General features: G+C 46.3%; 1 protein-coding gene across 1 annotated transcript in view; it reads right to left on the minus strand.

The window, feature by feature from the left end:
- CFDP1 (chromatin remodeling protein CFDP1) overlaps positions 1-20,245 on the minus strand; it is a 139,498-nt gene that overhangs the window by 52,763 nt on the left and 66,490 nt on the right. The window contains exon 5 of the mRNA XM_090063217.1: positions 18,476-18,586. Within this exon, the coding sequence (XP_089919343.1) occupies positions 18,476-18,586 (111 nt within the window). The remainder of the gene's footprint in view (positions 1-18,475; positions 18,587-20,245) is intronic.

Below are 20,245 nucleotides of genomic sequence, written 5' to 3' on the forward strand. Positions count from 1 at the left end.
GTTTTTATAACATCTTAATAAAAACCACAATGCTCAAACTATCTGCAAAGACCTGAAAAACTACATAATATTCATATCCTCTGTTTCAAATAATGTCCTTCCTTTCTTTCCAGCTCCTTTTAGATGTAAATGATTCTAGTTTTGACAAGAGACATTGACAGGGCCAATGACTGAAAGTTAAGGACAAATCTGAGAATTAGGTTCAAATGTTACAGCTGAACAGTGAAGGGGTAGGAGTTGATCAAGCACATCCTGGAATAAAATAGACTACCAAGGAAAAACAATGGACTCCCCATGTCTTGTCCCCAAATCAGAACGAGTTGCCTTCCTAGAGGATGTGCTTTTGCCACGAACAAGTTACCAGAATGGTAACTGGGTTAAATTGTGCTATGAGCTAATGCTCCTTTTTTGCTTTAATATTTTAAGGTAGTTGTTGATTTTCATTTGAGGTGTTTAAGAAAGAAGCAATGCTGTGAACCTGCTACGTTTTGAGGCTGGTCCACTTCTTTCTCTGGGATAAAAGCCCTGTACCTCAAAGCAGCAGCATTAAACCTATCAAATACAAAAAACAGATGATTCGGTCAGTAAGGACACAGCCTAGGGCTTGGTAAACTCTGTTTTATAAACATCAGGGCTAGGGACACAAGTTACACACAAACTGGTTTAAGTGATCAGAAACTAGTTTAAACTTGTAACGGAACAGAAGTTCAGTGCACATAAACCAGTTTCAAAATGGTGCTGAAACTGGTTTAAGATGAACTTGGTTGAATGTAGTATCAGAGTTCACTGACTGAGGTCAAACCAGTTTACGGAACTTCTGTCCCAGACCCCTTCCTGGTTTAAGTTAAATCAGAGTCCCCCAGCACCCCCTGCAGCCCTGGGCTGGGCTGTGCTGTCTACTGCAGTGGAGCAGGGCTGGCTCTGCCCCTCCACTTTCTAGTCAGAACAGGAGCACGGGCATGGCCAGACGCCAGCCCAGCATGGCCCCCCAGGGTGAAGGCCCCCTAAGGTGAACAGCCTGTCAGGAATTCCCCCCCAGCACCCCACTTCCACCCCCCATGGAAGCTAACCTGAGTTGATCTGTACGCTGCCCAGTATGCATGTGGCTCAAACCACATGAATGCTATGTCTACACTTAGCTCTGTCTGTCCGTAGAATCTCAAATGACAGCCAGCAGCTGCCTGTCCAAGCTGCCGTAGTACCTGCATACTGATGTGCTTCAGATAGATGTGTATGAGTCCACTGCATCATTTATGCCACCAGAGTGCAACATATATTATTTATTTATTTACTTATGTCAGGGCTGTCCAACTTGAGTGGCCCAGGGCTGCATGCCACACTGTGCACTACCTCCCCTGCTGCACTGCACCATGCCATGTGGCCTCCCCCTGTTGTGCTGCGTCTCTGTATCTGCCCAAGCCTCCCACAGGGGACCCCAGAGACTCCAGTAACAGCATTGGGAGGAGAGAGAGGAAACCAGGAATTAACTATTTGGGGGCTAGATACAACCTTCAGATAGCATAAATAAGGGCTGTCCAACTGGCAATGGGAAGGTACCAGCTACTGAATCGATCATGGCAGCCAGATGAAGGCACTCCCTGTAGAAGCTTGACACTATTCAGCAGAGATGGAGAAACTCTGCCAGCAGAAAGAAGGCTCTGTCCTCAAGGGAGGGATGTGGGCAAGTATTGAGTATGTACTGCGTTTTCTTGGCAGAATTGAAGTTCTGGCAAAATTTTCTGGAGTGGTCTATACCTCAAACTGTGTTTGAAGCTGTCACTGCCTAGTCTATGAGGGTTTTGAATAGTGATTTAGACAGTTTTTCTCTGTATGTTCTGATTGGCTAAACTGTGTTTAAAACTTAGCCTGAAGTGGCCTTAAATGGCATGTAAAGATTCATGGAGAAATTCAGACGTATTGCAAACACAAGTCCCTTGGGTGTTAGCCCTCTTTATTATTGCTCCAAAATGCTCCTAGAGGAAAAAAAAAAAGTTGTTCCCGTCTTTAAAATAATTAGGACTTCTGGCCATTGTTTCTCCCACAAACAGCTGTCTCCTTGCAAAAAACCCGAAGGGGCACACTCCAGAACTATCATTTGTAGTTCATGTGATAGAGCTGTGGGAGATTTGTTTCAAATACTGATTTTAGGGCTGTGCGAAATTTCGCCACCAGTTCTGTTTTGACTCGTTTCAAGGTCAAAACAGCAAAATTTAACAGATATGGTCGAAACAACCTTGAAACAAAATGAGGCAGGTTGAAACGTTTTGCCGTTTTGCCCATAGGCTATAATGGGAAAGGTCAAAACAGCCTATAATGTTGTCATTTCTGGCTTGATTTGGGTGAAACTTGTAGGAGTGGTAGCCCCTTCTGAGGGCATAAAGCTTGCCAAATTTCATGGAGATAGGTGCAGGGGGTTCGGGGAAACTGCACCCCAAGTTCTTGAAAGCAAAACTCATGTCGTGTATGTGTTAAGTCACAGCGGGGTCAAAACTGTAGGCCTGCTAGCCCCTGCGGCCATGAAGCCTGCCAGCTGCCCTGGGGATTGGTGCAGGGGGGTTCTGGGGCCCTGTACTCCTAGCTGCTGACAGGCAAAACTTGTGACATGGGTGCTTGTGCAACTGCTACCTTGTCCGACTGCTGTGCACTGCCGGCTCATGTTCATACTGTGGTCAATTGTTACCCTCAGGTCTGTGGTAGCAAGTGATGGGGGATCTTCAGTCTTGCTGCCTGGTGAGAGGCAGCAGTTCCACAAGTGCCCATGTCATGAGTTTTGCCTGTCAGCAGCTAGGGGTGCAGGGGTTCTGGAGCCTATCTCCTTGAAAGCTGGCAGGCTTCATGGCCTCAGCAGGGGCTAGCAGGCCTGCAGCTTTCACCGTGCTGCGCCTTAACACATACACATGACATGAGTTTTGCTTTCATGAATTTGGGGTGCAGTTTCCCCAAACCTCCTGCACCTATCTCCATGAAGCTTGGCAAGCTTCATACCCTCAGAAGGGGCTACTATTCCTGCAAGTTTCATCCAAATCAAGCCAGAAACAACAACGTTATAGGCTGTTTTAATCTTCCCCATTATAGCCTATGGGTGAAACGGCAAAACAGTGAAACTGTTTTGATGGAATAGACTGGACCATCTGTCTTGACTCTCAACAGAATTTGAAATGAAACGATGTTCTGTCGAAAGAGAAAGCTGCCGTTTCGCACAGCCTTACTGTCTGTGACACTTAGTGCTGCTGGACCTGTGCTAATAGGCTTGCTTTTTCTGCACCAATAACAGTTTTCTGGTCCCTATCACTCTGGCATCTGAACATAACTCAGTTTTTAATGCACTTATATTCTCCACTGACCACTAGTCAGTAGGAAAGAACAGGTATCCCGACTGAACAGGTACAAGGTGACTGATTTGCCCGAGACTGAGCAATGCAAGGCTGGTATACAGGCCCCCACATATAATATGTACCTTATTTTTCAAAGGCAACATGAAGAAAGAAAATGTAACTGAGGAGTAGTAGCTGGGGAGTGGAGTCTGTTTCTGAGCCTGCTGCCAACCCTGTGCTCTGGATGAGGACCCCGTACACTAGATCTGGGACAGAGTACCAGGTCTGATCTAGCAAGGGGGGCCCCATCATGAAGCTGGGGGAGTTCCCCATGGGTCCTGAAATTTGGCAGGAAGGGAACAGTGACAGCATTAATGGTCATTACTCCCCAGTGTGGCCCTCTGCCTTGGATCTTTTGAACATACTTTGACCACCCTTGTAGCAGCAGGACACTGACTATCCTCATCCCACTTTTTTACCTGTGGCAGATTAGGGTGCTATATTTTGTAGTTGTATGATGGGATTGAGTAGTTTTAGTAATATGTTAGACAACAGTTTGTATTGGATGGCTTGGATAGGGATGATCCTGCCTCAGGCAGGGGATTGGATTAGCTAACTTATGGAGGTCCCATGCAGGCCTGCTTTTCTATAATTCTGTGAATTAATGCTGCCACCACTGTCCCACCACCAAATTTCCAGACCCATGGGGATTCATATTTCTTGCATATAATGTGCATCCCAATTTCCACCACGTTGTTTTGCTGGGAAAGGTGCCAGCTACATGTGAGAAAATAGGATAGCTGGGTTAGGCTGGGCATCAGAGACCGTGCAGTTATAAAACCCTGCTGAGAAGCTAGCTCAGGTATCTCCACAGAACTACATTGTGCAGTTTAGGTAGACTTGGGCTAAGTACAGACATTCAAGAAGCCCAAGCCTTAATCAGTTCAATATCTACAAGTTAATTTAACTTGCATAGATTGAACAGGCAAGCAAATGAAAAGACATTCGCTTCTGATTCCAGAAATGCAGCCACATGCCTGTAGTGGCCCAGGCCATATGCTGGGGGGCACTAGAGCAAGCCCTAGGCTAGAAGGAAGCTAGCTGAGGGTGTGGCCAGGCCCTGGCAGGCTGAGTATGATGGGGGATGGGTTTAAACCCCCACCCTACCCTGTATGGTCCCTAGTCCGGGTATGCCTGGAGGGGGATGGGAAAAGCAGACCCTGCATTTCCCACTCTTCCCCCTTGCGGTTCAAGTGGAAGGGAGCATGGCCAGCCCCAGCAGCAGCTGGAAGTGCATGGGGAGCGGAGGGGGTTTAATTCCCTCCTCCTGTCCCACCAGTACCCAGTACTCCAGATGTGGCCTCACCAAGTGCTGAATAGAGAAGAATCACTTCCCTCTATCTTCTGGCAATGCTCCTACCAATGCAGCCCAGTATGCTGTTATCCTTCTTTGCAACAAGGGCATACTGTTGACTCATATTCAGTTTATTGTCCACTGTAACCTGCAGGTCCTTTTCTGCAAGTCTACATGCAACAGTGTAAAAGATATCTTAGCTGGCAATTACTGTTACAATATAACAAGGAACGAGAGGCGCTCTGCAGGGGGATGAGAGCAGCAAAGTCCCATAGCACAGGGTTTTTTTTTCTTTTCTTCCCTTCTCTTTAAAGCCTGCATATGAGATGGGAGTTCCTGAGTCCTCTCTCAGACACCTTTGTTATGCAAGTTCTTAAAAAGGAAATTCAGGACACTGCATGCTTGCAAGGGCTGATATCCAACTGCTTCTTTCTCTTGGTTGTCATACATTTAATATAGCAAAGTCACTGGAGGAGCAGTAAACACAGGAATACTCACATACTTCTCTTTCAACTTTTACACCCAATAATACTACACTCTAATGGCAGTTCTGCAGTCTGATGCAATATGGATTTCAGACCATTCTCCCATTGAACAGTCCAGAGAACAATCTCAGGTCCCAGAGGAACATCCAGAATGTATTTGTTTATAGACATTTCTATGGTACTGTCCACACAAGGATATTCTCTAATGAGAAACAGGCAATAGTCTACAACCACCAACAAATTGCTATACCGCTAGAATATGATAAACAGTGGCTAGATGAAAAGCCTAGTCTCAGAGCCAAACAGAATATCCTTGTGCAGTGTCCAGGGGCCTTCTGCTCTGGATCTTCTTCAGTCAAGTCTTTGGAACAATCAAAGAAGAGAAGCCAGCCCATCCTGAACAGTGAGTTGTATATAAGTCAGCACAAACCTTCCAGGAGTTAAAGACTGAACTGGATGAATCACTGCAGGGTAGACGTGACCCAAAAGCTCATAGAGTAGTAGCACAGTACTAGAACTCAGGTAACAAACACCCAGTAATGCAGGAAACAAGTCTAACTTGGAAATCAGAAAAAACCCACTGCTTTAAAAAAGCAGAATACTGCTTAAAATAGCAGTATGGTGCAGCTCCCATCTCAAGCTTGGCTAGTGCTCAGAGATATGGCAAAAAGACTAAAGGATGATGATACATTTTTACAGGAGTGATAACAGATGTTTGTTTGCATTGAAAGAAAAGGTTGAGCAGTCAGCTCCAAAGCATCACTTGTAGGCTGAGACCAAGAACTTCCTTTTAATATTCTGCCACATATCTGCACCTCCCTGCAGTGTCAGGGACAGGCAGTTACATAAACGTTTCTTATTCTTCCAGGAGCAGCCCAAACTCTTTCTAGAAGACATTCAACTTCATGCCCTGCAATCCAGCAAAAATTAGTATAAAATTACTATATATGCCAATCTTTCTGGCATTACAACTAGCCATGTTTGACTTACCCTTTAAAGAAATCTCAAGCGTCATCTTCAACTGTGAAAACTATGACTTCAGAAAGGGGAAATAGTAAATCGGTACTGTGTGGCTGTTCTGTCTTCAGAAGATACCCAAAATTTATGACCTATTTTTGCTCAACTGTTTGTAGAGTCCACATAATTCTTTAGAAACAGCTTTGTTTCCAAAACAAGTGCTCCAGCCTTCTTGTTGACTGGAGAAAGTGGGGGGGAAAAAAAATCTACAATGCAACTGGCAAAGCTCTTACAGCAAGTCTCTCCAACTAAGCACAGCACACATGCAAGGGGGGAGAGGAAATGGGGCTCTCATCCAACTTTCCAAAGGGTTATTGTGAACAGTGTGGAAGGAGAAAGGATTTTACATATTACAGGAAAGGAAACTTTTGAGCTGTCTTTAAGCAACTGCATCTCTGACTAGTGGGCCTTGAAATGTATTATCCACTTATCACAGTGGACCTGACTCCCAGCTTAATGCATCAGGCAGTATATAAAACCAGACACAATGATGCTGATTTGGATCACCTACAGTGTCTAGCAGGAAGGGAGCCCCATCGTGTAAGGTACTAAATAGACCCTGATGAGAAATCATTACTGCTCAAAACAGCTTGTACTAAGTAGACAAGGCAGACAGTATGGGGCAATACAGTATTATTCATGTTTATTGGTGAAGAGATGAGGCCACATGCCCATGGTCATATAGGGAAGCCTGGGACAGAGCCAAGAACTGACCCATGGTTCCTGGATTATCATTCAGTGCCCAGCTACTGAAGAGTTAGAGAGATGCCTTGCACACAGGAATCGGATGACCTTTACAAGCTCTTCCAAGCTGCTGCAGTGATGATGTTGCATGTGACAGCTGAAGATAGGCATCCTGTGTACCAACCAGTGTGTGGGAAAACAACATGCTCAGTTCAGAAACCACTTTTTTCAACACTCTTCCAAAGAAGTTTAATCATCTCATTTTTCAAACACTCACACCTCTGCTCCTTCATAAAGCTTCCATGACTTACAGAACTGTGTTCTGCCAGTACAGTTAAGTGTTGGAAAGGTTAGCCAGCCTCTAGCAAAGGAGGGAAAAACTAAAGCTTTCAATGGAATTCCCAATGGCCCTGCATTATGAAAGCCAGGAGCTAAAATCTAAGGCAGCCTTTTTAACCCATTTGTTACTGCCAAATACAATTCATTGACTTACAAAATGTCACAGATCTTTGCTGGCTCCCACAGCAGAGGTTTCATGGGATGAACAGGTTATGGAGACTCATTTCCCTGCTCCCCAGGTCAGGGTTGAGGTGAGCTAACAAGGGCAGGCTTGTTGCACAGTTGCTGCCCATGCTGGGTATTACTTGCTTAGCCAGAAGAAAATCTGTCAACATGGCAACTGTCATCAGCACTCAATTCCCTATAAAAAGCAGAGTGTCAGTGGCTCTAGGAGTCCTGTAATGATGCTGACTGGACTCTGTCTTGAAGAATTAGAAACAAGTTGAAGCGGCTTGTTGGGCTGGATGGGGAACAAAGTGCTCTGATTGGCAGAACTAATTAAAGCAGTCCAGGGAGCTGGATATGGTCCATGCAGCGTATTTCTGACATCCATTCTCTCATAATTCTAGAACATGAACTTGGACAACTATGGAAGGCCAGTGTGATGGTTCTGATTTTGGGTGGGGAGTGAAAGGCCTGGAAACTATGGCAACACTAAAATTCCTGTTCACCCTAAAGCCAGACTGATGAGAACTCCAACAAAACCCTCAGCCATGCTAACTAACCTCATAACAATGGACAAGAAGAGGAAATTCCCATTATTTAAGGCAAAGATACATGCCTGGTCATTCTTAGGCATCTTCTAAAAGGAGATATGGGTTAACCATAACACATAGCAACAGAGTATTTATTTTTCCAAGATGCAAACCAGTCTCTATAATAAAGCCCTAACAAGATTTCTACCAGAATCTGGAGCCGCTTTTTAGATATACTTATCCCAGAAAGGAGGAATCTGCACTTTAGGCAGCAAGTTGTTCAGTAACATTAATAAGTGGCTTCCATTCAAAATGCCAAACAAGACAACTTGGTGGTACCCAGCAGCAGACAGTAAAACTGGTATGCAAACTAAGCTCAGAGAACAAATGGACTTCACAGCGACATCTTGCCTATTTCCTCTGAGCAAGGCCATTAATATCCTAGTTGGGAAGAGAAAGAATTCAAAGGAAGCAATCTGGTGGAGCTTGACAGTAGGCATGACTCCCTGGAAGAAAAAAAAAGAAGTCACTTTCCTCTGCTGACCTTGCCTCATCTTTTGACAAGGAAGATTCAACTGAAGTGATTTTATACTGCCACAAGAGGGAAGTACAGGAAAACAGAACATATAAAGTATAACGTGGGTGTTCAGGAGGGGAAAGTGGGTATTATGTACATGATGGAACTAAGAAAGGAGATGGTACAAAAGCAAAACGGACTGCACTGGAAACGACATTCTCGATGGAGACATCCCAGGCTGTGTCTGCAGGAAATAATGGTATTAACAGCTAATTACTAAACCTGGGCTTTAACCACTAGAAAATGCTTCCTCTTGCCCTCTATTCCAAAAATATGATGGGAGGAAGGAGAAGGGAGGGGGAGAAGTCTTCTTCCACATTTGAAAAGGTCCAGAAAAAAGTACAGCTGGCTTCAATTTCCCATGAGCAATTAATTTCTGCAGTTAGCTATTCTCAAAAGCAGAGATATGCACATGGTACAAGAGATGAAAATAAATGAAAGCAGGCTTCATGAAACCTGTGCTGCCTAGAGGGAAAACAGGCCCATAACTTTCATCAAAGAATTATGAAAGACCCCAGTTTGAAGTGATTGGTTGTAGTTTATAGGAGAAATGCTTTAGAGAGTTTAAGTCCTCAAATAGTTAAGATTCCATTCTACTCAAGTCTGGCAAGACTAGAAAAAGAAACAGCTGATCCCAGTTAGTCCAGTCAACAGATTCTGCTCAGCCACATCAAGGCAAAGAAATAAAACAAGGCAGAGAGTGGTCCAGGCACCACTTAAGCCAAGAACTCCTTTCTAGTACAATACCAACACCCAACAGCAGTTAGCCCACTTGCTAAAACAGCTGTGAGACAACAAAAAGGGAATAAGAGCCTCCTCTTGCACTGCTATAATCAAGAGTCCAGCTAGTGGAGACTCACTAACTTTGCACAGGGGCAGGTAAGAGGCAAATCAAATCTATAATTCGTATTTTTTTTTCTGAACAAAAGTGTTTGCAATTGATTGAAGTGGTGGACTAGCAGCACTTAGACTCAGATCCTCTCTTCACTCTGCATGACCACTGGTGAATGATTAATGGAAAACTCGAAGTGAGAATTAAGTAGGGACGGTGTAGTGGTACCCAAGGCCAGTTAGCAAAGTCTCAATCAAAACCCAGCCAACCTAATTATGAGCCTAACCCTGTATGCTGTTGGACAACCTAGGATATCTCACTGACTTCAAAAAAAGAGAAGTCTGTCTGAAGTGCAAGTTATTTGGGATGCCTTGTATACAGCTATAAAACATCTGCATCTTATTCCCTAAAGCTAAGGAAAACTTCTTTTTGGCTCTGAAACAGCCATTGTTTTTCTCATTGAAACTTTCACATTGCCCCCAATTCCCATACCCTCTGCACACACAAGGCCGTTAAATGCTTTCCTGGAGTGGTCATTAATCTCAATTTAACAAAACAAAGAAAAACAAGAAACAAACAAGCAAAAAGCTATACCCATGCTGGATCAAAGAGTAGTTAATGCAAAACTCAACAGTCAGCAGAAGCTAACAAGGAATAATTAAGAAGGTGCCTAAAGAAACGCAAAGAAATAAGAATAAATCAGAGACCTGTAAAGAGCTTACTCACTTGGAACAGTCAATGCCACATTTAAAATATTTAATCTTCTGAAACCAAGGCACATTCATAGCAAGTAGATCAAACTAGCTGTGGGGCACACAGATATCACCCTGGCTGGGTCAGCTCATTACACAAAGGAAAATATGTCGCATCCAGACATTTGGCAATGATGCAAGAAGCTGAGGTTTTCCATCCTGCACGAGAATGCACTGCTCTCTAGAGTGGACCAGGGTAACTGCAGGGCAGCGAGATCTGAACGGAGAAGCTGCAAAAACTGTGCTATTAAAAGAAACATCTCCAAGCAGGTGTGAACTCTATATCCTTTGCAGTGCTGTAATGTTTAAATGCAGAGCTTTGTTTTCACTCCACACAGGTGACATTTATCACTGATACAAACATTTTTGGCATCAACTACAAGCAAACAGAAATATGTATTCAAATTCTCAGGAGAAAAGAGGCAAATCAAACTGCTTTTTGTGAAATAAGCAAATTGTTCCTGGCAGTTGCTGAGTAATGATGAGGGACAGCTTCTTCTGAGTATCTCTGCCGCCAAGGTTTAGAGCAGTGGTTCTCAAATGTTTTAGACTCAAGGCACCTGTGCATAACTTTTGTGAACTTAGCAGCACCCCATTTTAAAAACCAGTGCATTTATACAATGTTTTCCTCCTGGCAAAGGGGCCAGGCAGTGGGGACGGAGGAGCAGCCAGGCAGGCAGAGCCTGCACCTGCTCTTATCTGATTATTTTCTCACAGTTCCTACCACCCTTCAAAGGATATTGTAGCAGTCCAGGGTGCCTAAGTACTCCTGGTCTAGAAACACTGGTGTATGGCATCATAAATTGTACGATGGACTGGTCTGCCTTAGCCAGTGTTCCCTCTAAAATAGATGCTCTTCAGCCCTCAGCTACCAGGTCTAAGACTCTGGAGGGTACATGGATACTCTGCTGACTCACTGCTAAGCTTAGGTGTTAAAATGCAGCATTAAGATCCACAGTAACTACTCTCGGACACAACAGCAGATAGGAGGTCGGATTATTCCTTTAGATAGAAGGTCTCAATAAGAAAATGTGAGGAGCAGCCAACTTTGGGAAAGAGAACTTTAGGTTGCAATATCTTCCTGAGTTATCAGTAAAGCTAGAGATCAGGTAGGAGTGACTTGGACAATAAAATTAGCTACTGACAGTGGCTGTTGGGAACAGGCCCGTTTGCATCCCCCCATGAAACTTGTTGTAATTCTTCTCTCCATCACTTTTAAGGCTGTTCTTCTACCCTTGTGCTAGAAAACTGGAAGACCAGTGTTAACATCAAGAAAGCAACATAGCCTAATGACTTGAGTAAGTCATTAAGTCATGCATGATCCCTTCACACCTTCCACTGTTACAACTTTGCTCCTTTGGACAGTTGAGAGACTCCTTTCCCCCCACCCCCACCGCATGCCTTCAAAAACAAAAAGCCAGAATTTTTCTCATCTGGCTTATTACCAGGTTTTCCGTTTTCCATGGAAGAATGGGAAAAGCTGTGGGTTTTCTCTTTTACTGGACAAAAATGTAGATTTTTAATTTTAACAGAGAAACACATAGATGTTGCTTTTTCATAAAGAGTTCCAACCTGGAAGGGGCTGGGGGGGCGGGAGGGGGGAAAGGCAGGGGAAGTGGGAGAAGAGCAGTTCAAGTACAGGCACATGGCCTCCTGGCAGCTTGGAAAGCAGCTCACAAGGATAAATCTGGCAGGGTGGGGGAACTGAGGCCCCCATAGGGAGGGAGTTGGGAAGAGCTGGGGCTGCTGCTCAGCTAGATAGTGCATAGGCATTGGGGCCTGGAGCTGCAATGTGCAGCTGCAGGACCCCAGTGGGGAGAGGGATGGGGCCATGGGTGGCTTATCTGGGGGACAGCTCCTTGCTACTGCACATGGTCCCGAGGGGCAGGGGGGAACCAGTATCCCCCAGATCTCTGCATGGGGCAGGTGCAGGCTGCCCACTGTGAGCTCAGGCTCCCCGTCACGCTGCCTTTCCCCCCCATGGCCTCTGCAGTCTAGCGGATGGGACCTAGCATGCCAGGGCAAAGAGAGGCTCGGTGGGGAACCTTGTTGCGGTCGCTGAGAGCCCTACACTACCCTGCCGACACATCCCCTGCCTGGCCGGCAGCAGCAAGAGGCACAACCCTGAGCCATCATTCTCACTGCTCCAAGGCAGGTAGGGGACGCAACGCCAGGGCAGTGCGGGGCTCGCAGTCCCCCACTCCCTGCCATGCTCAAGCTGCGGGGGGCGGGGGGGCGCAGCCCAACTCACCACCGCCAGCTGCGCTCAAGCCAATCCCACCGAGGCTCGCCACCACCATGACATCAGCCTAAAGACTCTGCATAGCCCGCACCCATCCCTCATGTTTGTAAAAACTTATATAGCCCACGCACTATATGCGCGAAAATACATTACTTAGAATTTATTTTAGTGTAGTGACTGAGTCACTGGTAGGCGTCCAAATTGCTTTAAAATTTTAAATATATCAATAAAACATTGTGTTCAATTGATACCGGTATATAATGGCCTTTCATTTTAATCACAGATTTTAGGGTTTTTAATCAGAGAATCTGCAATTTTTTTTTAATCAGAGAAAACCAGGATCCCTGGTTATTACTGGACTTAAATGAATAGGTACATCAAAGCCTGCAGGAGAAAAGTATCTGTACTGAAAGGTATTTACTGGTTATTATATTCCTTGCCACTGCATCTGGGCCAGAGCTCTTTCAAATTGCCTCTTGCTGCAAAATCTTGCAGTGAAATAAAAACCTTCAGGGATGAAATTCAGCCCTGGAGCTAGTGCGTACCACACCTTCTGAAGTCAATGAGAGTGGTGCCTGCTTACTTCAAAGGTGAATTTTACCCTGTATTTATACCGGCTTGTTATGCATGAAAAAAGGCCTTGGAGGTCACAAATTCAGTACTGTAATTTCAGGCAGGATCAAACAGAGGCACAGCTGGACTGAGTGCGCAGGTTCTGGTTTAATTACAAATAACTTTGCTAATATGCAAACATAAGAGTAGTGTTAGTGGAAAACCCCTTTCCGTTTTCTCCCTGCTAATGTTCAGTTTACATACAAACAACCTCCTTAGCCTTTTAAACGAAAATTGATTATACCATTTTCAGAGCAGACGCAGGAACTTCACTCCTTACACAGTACCAGTGTTTTGACAAAGCAGCATGAAAGGCACAGAAGATCAGACCCTGCCCACATGGGGGATACAAAAAAGTGTGGAGGCATAAGCATTAGGGGATGATCTTTCTCAACCTTAAACTGGACTCTCTTGGTTTGAAGTCACATACACAGTGTTACTGCAGCAGACTGCAGGGAAGTTTCCTTAAGCATTTTTTTACTGCAGGAAAGTTTCCTTAAGTATTTTTGTCCTCATTAATTACTGAATGGCCTTTTCAGAGCATGGATTACTCATGTTTTAAACCAGGATGGCTCTATTGTGTCAATGAGGACTAGCAGGCACTGGTTAATTGTACAGATAATTGCAGACAGAGTGTAATAGCTACCCCAGTATGTGCACAGATCCAGAGAGGTAGGAAAATACTGCTGGAACAATAAGGTGGCTTTTTGGTGTGCTGTTTTATCACTGAGAGTCTTCATCCAATTTTTCTGAAGGCAAACAAATGTGACCACTGGGACCTCTCATTACAAGCTGAAGCCTGTGGCAGTGACCATGCATTCTAATAATGCAGAGGGATGAAATGCAGCCAGGTGTCAGGTAAAGTGTCTTCCTGAAACCCTTCCACCCAATTCCCACTGAATAACAGCAGAGGTGTCCAGGTGAGTGTCTGTAATTATAGATCAGAGTTGAGAGCCATTGTGGGGACATCTAGGACACTTGACAAGTAAGAGACCAGGATGCCTCAGATCTGTGGGAACTAAAGAATAAACTCAGATTCTGAACTTTTCTACAAATCCTGCTGAGGAATAACAGTTGGTAGTTTTTTAGTCCTGGTTTTAATTATAGCCAAGTATTTAGTTTACTTTCCTCCAACAACCTTCACCCTCAACTTAAACCACTGCTTTTTATAGTGTGTATGAATGTTAACTATATTCAACAAATATACTTAAGTTGCAAACATCCCATCCCCATGACCAATTAGTTACCCGAGCTTGTTACCATGCAGATGAGGAACCGGATGTTTGATTTGCCTGGATTACTTCTATCTGTTTAGTTAAAGAAAAACAAATAAATATAGGGTAGGCCAGCTGCATCCAGAACCAAACAAGCTGCTTGAAGGGTGAAGGAGGAAAAGCCAGCACAGGATACACTCGGGCATCTAAATTAGTTCCTTGCATTGACCAGCGGACCACTAAGCTCATTAAGAGCAGGATGTCAAACATCTGGTACAGACAAGAAGCTATGTGCTGTTCTTCTGGATCTGAGTGGCTCACAGAATACTTTCTGAATCTGCAAAGGCCCTATAGGCAGCACAGCTAATTAACTTTGTGCAGTGCACCTTTGGTGCCTGTCACTTTAAGGGCTGGAATGGGTAGCCAGCAGGTAACTATTGAACGTGGCCATTTTCAAACAAAGGCAAGCCGGGTAGAGACAGCAGCATGTTTCTTGCAGCCAAGGCAGCAGCATCACCCGGCTGAGCTGCTGCTTGCAACATCTTGGAGGTAAGGGCAGGAGCGATGGGGAAGGTTGGAGGGTCCTGGGCATGACTTGAAACTGAACCCTGCTGGGGAAGAGAGGCCTGGTGGCACTGTCTGTGGCAGGACAGGCCCCATGAAATACCAGGACCATTCACCTCCCCAGTGAAATGCAGGTAGGGGTGCCTCAATACCCCAGCCTCAACAATACTGTGGGTTAGAAGGCCAGGCACAGCTATGGCCACCTGATCCCCAAGGGGCGTAACACCCTGGTGACCCTAGAGAAGGGGCAGTCATGTGGCCCCAGAGAGGGGGCAATGGTGTGGCCTGCACAGAGTAGGGTGTGCAGCGGTGGCCTGAAGGCCTGTGCGGTTCTGGTGCTGAGTAGGGCTGAAGGGACGGTCTGAAGGGCAGCACAGGGGGCATGATGAGTAGGGCTGAAGACAGCCTGAAGGGCAGCACATGGGCCAGCCCCCACAACAGGTTGTATGTGTTTTGTGTGAAGGGCCAGGGGAGGCGTTGGCCCCCTGTTAGAAGACTTGCCTGACCAGATGTAGATGAGGGTTGCATGAGAGGTTCAAAACGCTGCACACTGGTCAGCCATGGAGTGGAAGTAGTTAATCAGGCAAGGTTCTTTGGTTAGATGTGATATTTTTTATTAGACAAACTAAGTAGTTTGAAAAATGTTCTTAGCCAGCTTTCGGGTGCAATCCCCCTTCTTCAGGCATAGGGAGTCTCTGCTGTTCTGAAACTCCAAGGAATGAGAGAAGCTAAAAAAAAGTGTAGTAGGATCTCAGTGTAAATGTAAATAGGCAGAGATAAGCAAGACAAAAGGAAAAGCAGGGGAGAGGAAAGGGTAGAGAGCAGGGGGAAAGAGGTGGGGGGAAAAAGGTTAGAGGGAGACAACAGTGCTAAAATACAAGGTGGAAAGGAGGCTGTCTGTGAAAAAGGAAAGAGTTGGAGATCAGGAAAGCAGGAATGAGAGAAGCTAAAAAGGTGACAATGTCAGTAAAAATATAAAAGGTTAGAAATTAGAAAAATAAAAGGTAAAGCAAGGGAAGGGAGGGCGAAGAAAAACGGGGGACAAAAAAGGCCAAAGGGAAAACACTAGCTTCTCTCATTCCTGCTTTCCTGATCTTCAGCTATTCCCTTTTCCACAGATGGCCTTCTTCCACCTTGCATTTTAGCACTGTTGTCTCCCTCTGACCATTTTTTCCCTCCTTTCCCCTGCTCTCTTCCCCCTCCCCTCCCCTGTTTTACCTTTTGTCTTGTTTATCTCTACCTATTTACATTTACACTGACATCCTACCACACTTTTAGCTTCTCTCATTCCTTGGAGTTTCAGAACAGCAGAGACTCCCTATGCCTGAAGAAGGGGGATTGCACCCAAAAGTTGGCTAAAAACTTTTTTGCAACTACTTAGTTGGTCTAATAAAAGATAACACATCTAACCAAAGAACCTTGCCTGCCAAGTTTCTACATATTCATCCACAGTAGCAGATTCCTCTAAGGATCACCACAAGTCCACATTGTGTTATGTTTACCTTGCACTTTAGTTAAGGTAGAAATATTTAACCTGGTTGACAATCCAGCTGTAGACTGTGAATAATTTAAGCTCCCTCAGCCAACAGCAGCCAACAGCAGCCTTAAGTCACAAAGGAATTGTTCCTTCAAAGCTCCCTCAGGCTGATATAATTTGATTTAGAGGTTTTCAAGTTCTGCTATTTCTGAACAAACCATACTCTCTGTAGGCCTCTCTGAACACAAGTGAAGATGACTTTGATAGAGGAAAAATATGCCATTTGGAACATGAAAACATTTCAGTTTTTCCAGAACTTGGCAAGGAGGTCAGCATAGTTTCTTCAAGACAAGTGTAAAGATGAGTGTTAAAAGATAATATCAGACTTTTGACAAACATTAGGATCATCTCAGTTAGCCATGAGAGTTTAAGCAGTTTAACAGCTGGAGCCCTGCAAGCAACATCACCAGTGCAATGACCCTGAAAATAAGTCAGAAACTCTTTTCATCTGAACATTTCACATGAAGTGTTGTGTCAGTAGGTAGGAGATCCTGACAGACCTCTCAGAGGGTCTTTCACTCAACAAGGAGAGCTGGATTGCACCTCTGAAAGAGCCACCCAGATACCATGTGAAGAATTGCTGCAGTACAAAAAGAAAATCCCCACGAATTGCACACCATTAGTTATGACATGCCATCCTTCCCTGGAAAATCCGTAAAATCCTCAAACAAACAACTGCAACCCATACAAGACGACGACCCAGTTCTTAAGAGATCTTTCCAGAACCACTTACCTCTGCCAGCCTGTCCCAGCGACTCCCATGTTCTAAGTGGGCCCCCACTTCTTCTTGCCCCCACTTCTTCTTGCCAGTGCCGACTTGGCTGGACCTGCTGCATGCCAAGCAGCATGCAGGGAAGCAGCAGCTGGGCCAGCTTTGCTGTATGCCACTCAGGACGGGATGGGCCCAGCTGAGTCAGCACTGGCAAAGAGACATGTCGGCTAAGCTGTGTGTCACTTCCTTGTGTGCTGCTCGGCACAGACTCAGCCACAGCTTTACCTCTCTGGTGCCAGCCCAGCTGGGCCCAGCCCGGTCTGTTCTGAGCAGTTGTGGGGAAGCTGCGTGTGGTTCAGCTGGCTCAGCCACCACTTCTTGCTGGTGCTGGCCTGGTCAGGCCTGTCCCATCCTGAGTGGCATGCAGTAAAGCCATCCCAAATGCTGCTTCCCTGCGTGCCGCTGAGAATGCGATGGCTCTGGCCAAGTCAGCATGGGCAAGGAGAAGCGGTGGCTGAGCCATGTGCCACTTGGGACTGGATGGGCCAGCTGTTCCCAGAGCCCCAGAGGCTCCTGCCATGCCTTGGGGGACTCCACCCCACTTGCACTGTGCCCAGTGGGCACAGGGGCTGAGCTGGAAGCCCCCCCAAGCCTGGTGTCCTGCCCTCACCAGGCAGCACCCTCTCGCGGGCAGGCCAGTTGCGCCCCATCCCATGCAGCTGTGTGGGCCAGGCTCCACCTTGGGTGCCACTGAGGGCCCAGCTGCGGCCTGAGTCTGTGGAGCTCTGGGGCAGCCTCCGCTTCCCTCCCAGCCCTGCCTGTCCTCAAGCTGCCACCTTCCCCAGGGCCAACCTACCTGCAGTGCTTCTCCCTGCGCCTGCCTCTCGCCCTCTAAGTTTTATTTATTGTCACCAGGCTTAGAATTTTTAGAAAACCTGATATTTACCACAAAAAGAAATGTTTATAATTAACTATATTAATAATGCAGTGCATTCTGCCATATACCTACCCCCGCCCCCAGTTTTGCTTTTTTTTGGCACGGCAGCGCTCCAGTACAAGGTAGACATTGTGGTTTTTTCGGCACTGGCCAAAAAACGTTGCCTATCCCTGACAGACCATGTGACAGGGTGTAACTTTCAGTTCCAAGGCCACACCACCCCCTCCCAAAAGGAGTACCCTTCTAGGGGCAAGGGGAGGGACTTCTGGTGGCAAAGGGCAGGGAGGGGTTAGGAGGCAGGACTTCTGGACACAAGATGGCAACCAGGGGGCGGGGCAACTGTCAAGTGGCAGAGCTACCCATGCAGCCCTTGACAGCTCACCAAAATTCATGAAGCAGCTCTCCAGCCAAAATAATTGCCCGCCCCTGGTCTAGGCACCTCAGAGAATCAGGCCTTTACATCTCAGTTCTGTTCCCACTGAAATCAAGGCAAACCTTCCACTGCCTCAAATGGTGCAGAACTGACTTCTGCTTACCAAGTGGGACTCCCTACAAACAAAACTATAGCACCTTGTGGGGAGGGAGAGGGTGGCAATGCATGTACTCACCCAGAGACTGTAGGAAGAGAAGTTGGAGTTGCTGTCTGAATTTTCTCTTTCTCTTGCTGTTTCAGAAAGGATTTGGCTTCTTTTGAGGCAGCATCTACTTCTTTAGTCACTCTGTTGTAGGGGACAAGAGAGAGAGTGCCACCTGTTAAAGGAGATGTATGGATGGAGTGATAATCAAAGACCTAGCAGGGGAGCACAGAAAATACTTGGCACTTGCAGGCAATGTTCACTGTACTAATTCCCCTTCCATCAACTATTCTGTGCTGAATGGCTATGTGGATTCCATTCCGATTACAAACCTTCCAAATCCATTTCATAAAGAAAAAGATACAGTTAAAGGGATTTATACAACAAATAGAAATGTTTATACATTTAAGCAGACCTGTGCTACTTGAAGTCACTGAGCACCCCAGCTACTAATGAGGTTACCCTGCTTACTCAAGCTAGAAATCTCAGTCCTTAAAAAAGTAAACCCTAAAGCAGGGCTGGGCAAAAATGGCCCAAGGGCCAGATCTGGCCTGCAGTGGATCCCTTAGGTCTGCCTGGCCCTGTGGTACATGCAACAGGTCCCACCGCCCCCAGGCATGCAGTTGGGCTGGGGCAGTGAGGCAGCCAGACCTTGTTTCCTGGCAGCCCCAGCAGTGCCTACTTCTGGCTGTTGCTTTTGTATCCAGCCCCACTGCCCAGGAGCAGTGGGAAGTGCTGGACCCATGTGGACAGGGCACACAGCTGGGCAGCTGGAATGGGGCTGTGGGGGGCTGGGGAGTCGGGGCTGGGCGAACCATGATCTGCTGCCTGCACATTCCTGCGATGGCTGCTCATTCTGCAGGCAGAGACATGAGGGGAACAGATAATAACTCTGCCCTGGGCCTAGCATAGGGCCCTGGGCCTAGCATAGGGCCCTAGCCCTATACTGTCACTGGCCCAAAATCTCAGTACTGGCTTCAACCCCCAACTTGTCCCACTCCCAGAGGCAGCTCCCTACCCGCAGCCCATCCAGTCCTCCTAGGCACGAGCCCTGCCCATGCAGGTCCCAGCTCATCTCCATGGAGACCCCAAGATCTCTGGGCAGTGACAGCACAAGGATGGAGCATAGCCGCAATCTGCTTCCTGCATGCCCCTGCCTGTGGAATTGGCACCTATCGCAGGGTCGTGAGGAGAGTGGATTGTGGCTCTACCCCTAGCCCTGTACTGTCATCAACGTGATCCCAATCCCAGCCCCAGCCCTGGCCACATCCCAGATTCTGCTCCCTCCCACCCACCCACAACTCTAGCCCAGCTGCCTGGCTGCATGCAGAAGCCTCTTAGGATGTTTTGGTGAGATGCTGTGGGGGGGATGGGGCAGGAGGTGCTGACCCAGTCCTGACAGCTCACTAAAACTCCTTAAGTGGCCCTCCAGCCAAACTAATTGCCATCCCCTTGCCCTAAAGCCTAGCCACGTCCACAAACTGATATACCCAGAGAACAGCTGCCTGCTCCAAATGACATATGCAGCCAAGCTATGCTTATCTTTGCCATGTCTGGCCACAGACAAGAAAGAGGAGCATTCAATTCCTACTTACATGTCTTCACTATCACTGACTCCTTTGCCTGCATCTGCATACTTGAAAAGTTGGAAGAATCATTTTCAGGTTGATGCAAATGTTAGTACTACTCAAAAGTAAACTTTAAAAATGTTCTCTTAATCCTAGGGCCTGCTTCCCTGTAAGAATTCAGACTCACAACCACTGACTTCTTAGCCCTCATAGCTCTGCTATGCCAACACACAGC

This window comes from Crocodylus siamensis, chromosome 9 (genome assembly GCF_052110815.1).
Source record: "Crocodylus siamensis isolate JL-2025a chromosome 9, ASM5211081v1, whole genome shotgun sequence".
Lineage (NCBI taxonomy): Eukaryota > Metazoa > Chordata > Crocodylia > Crocodylidae > Crocodylus > Crocodylus siamensis.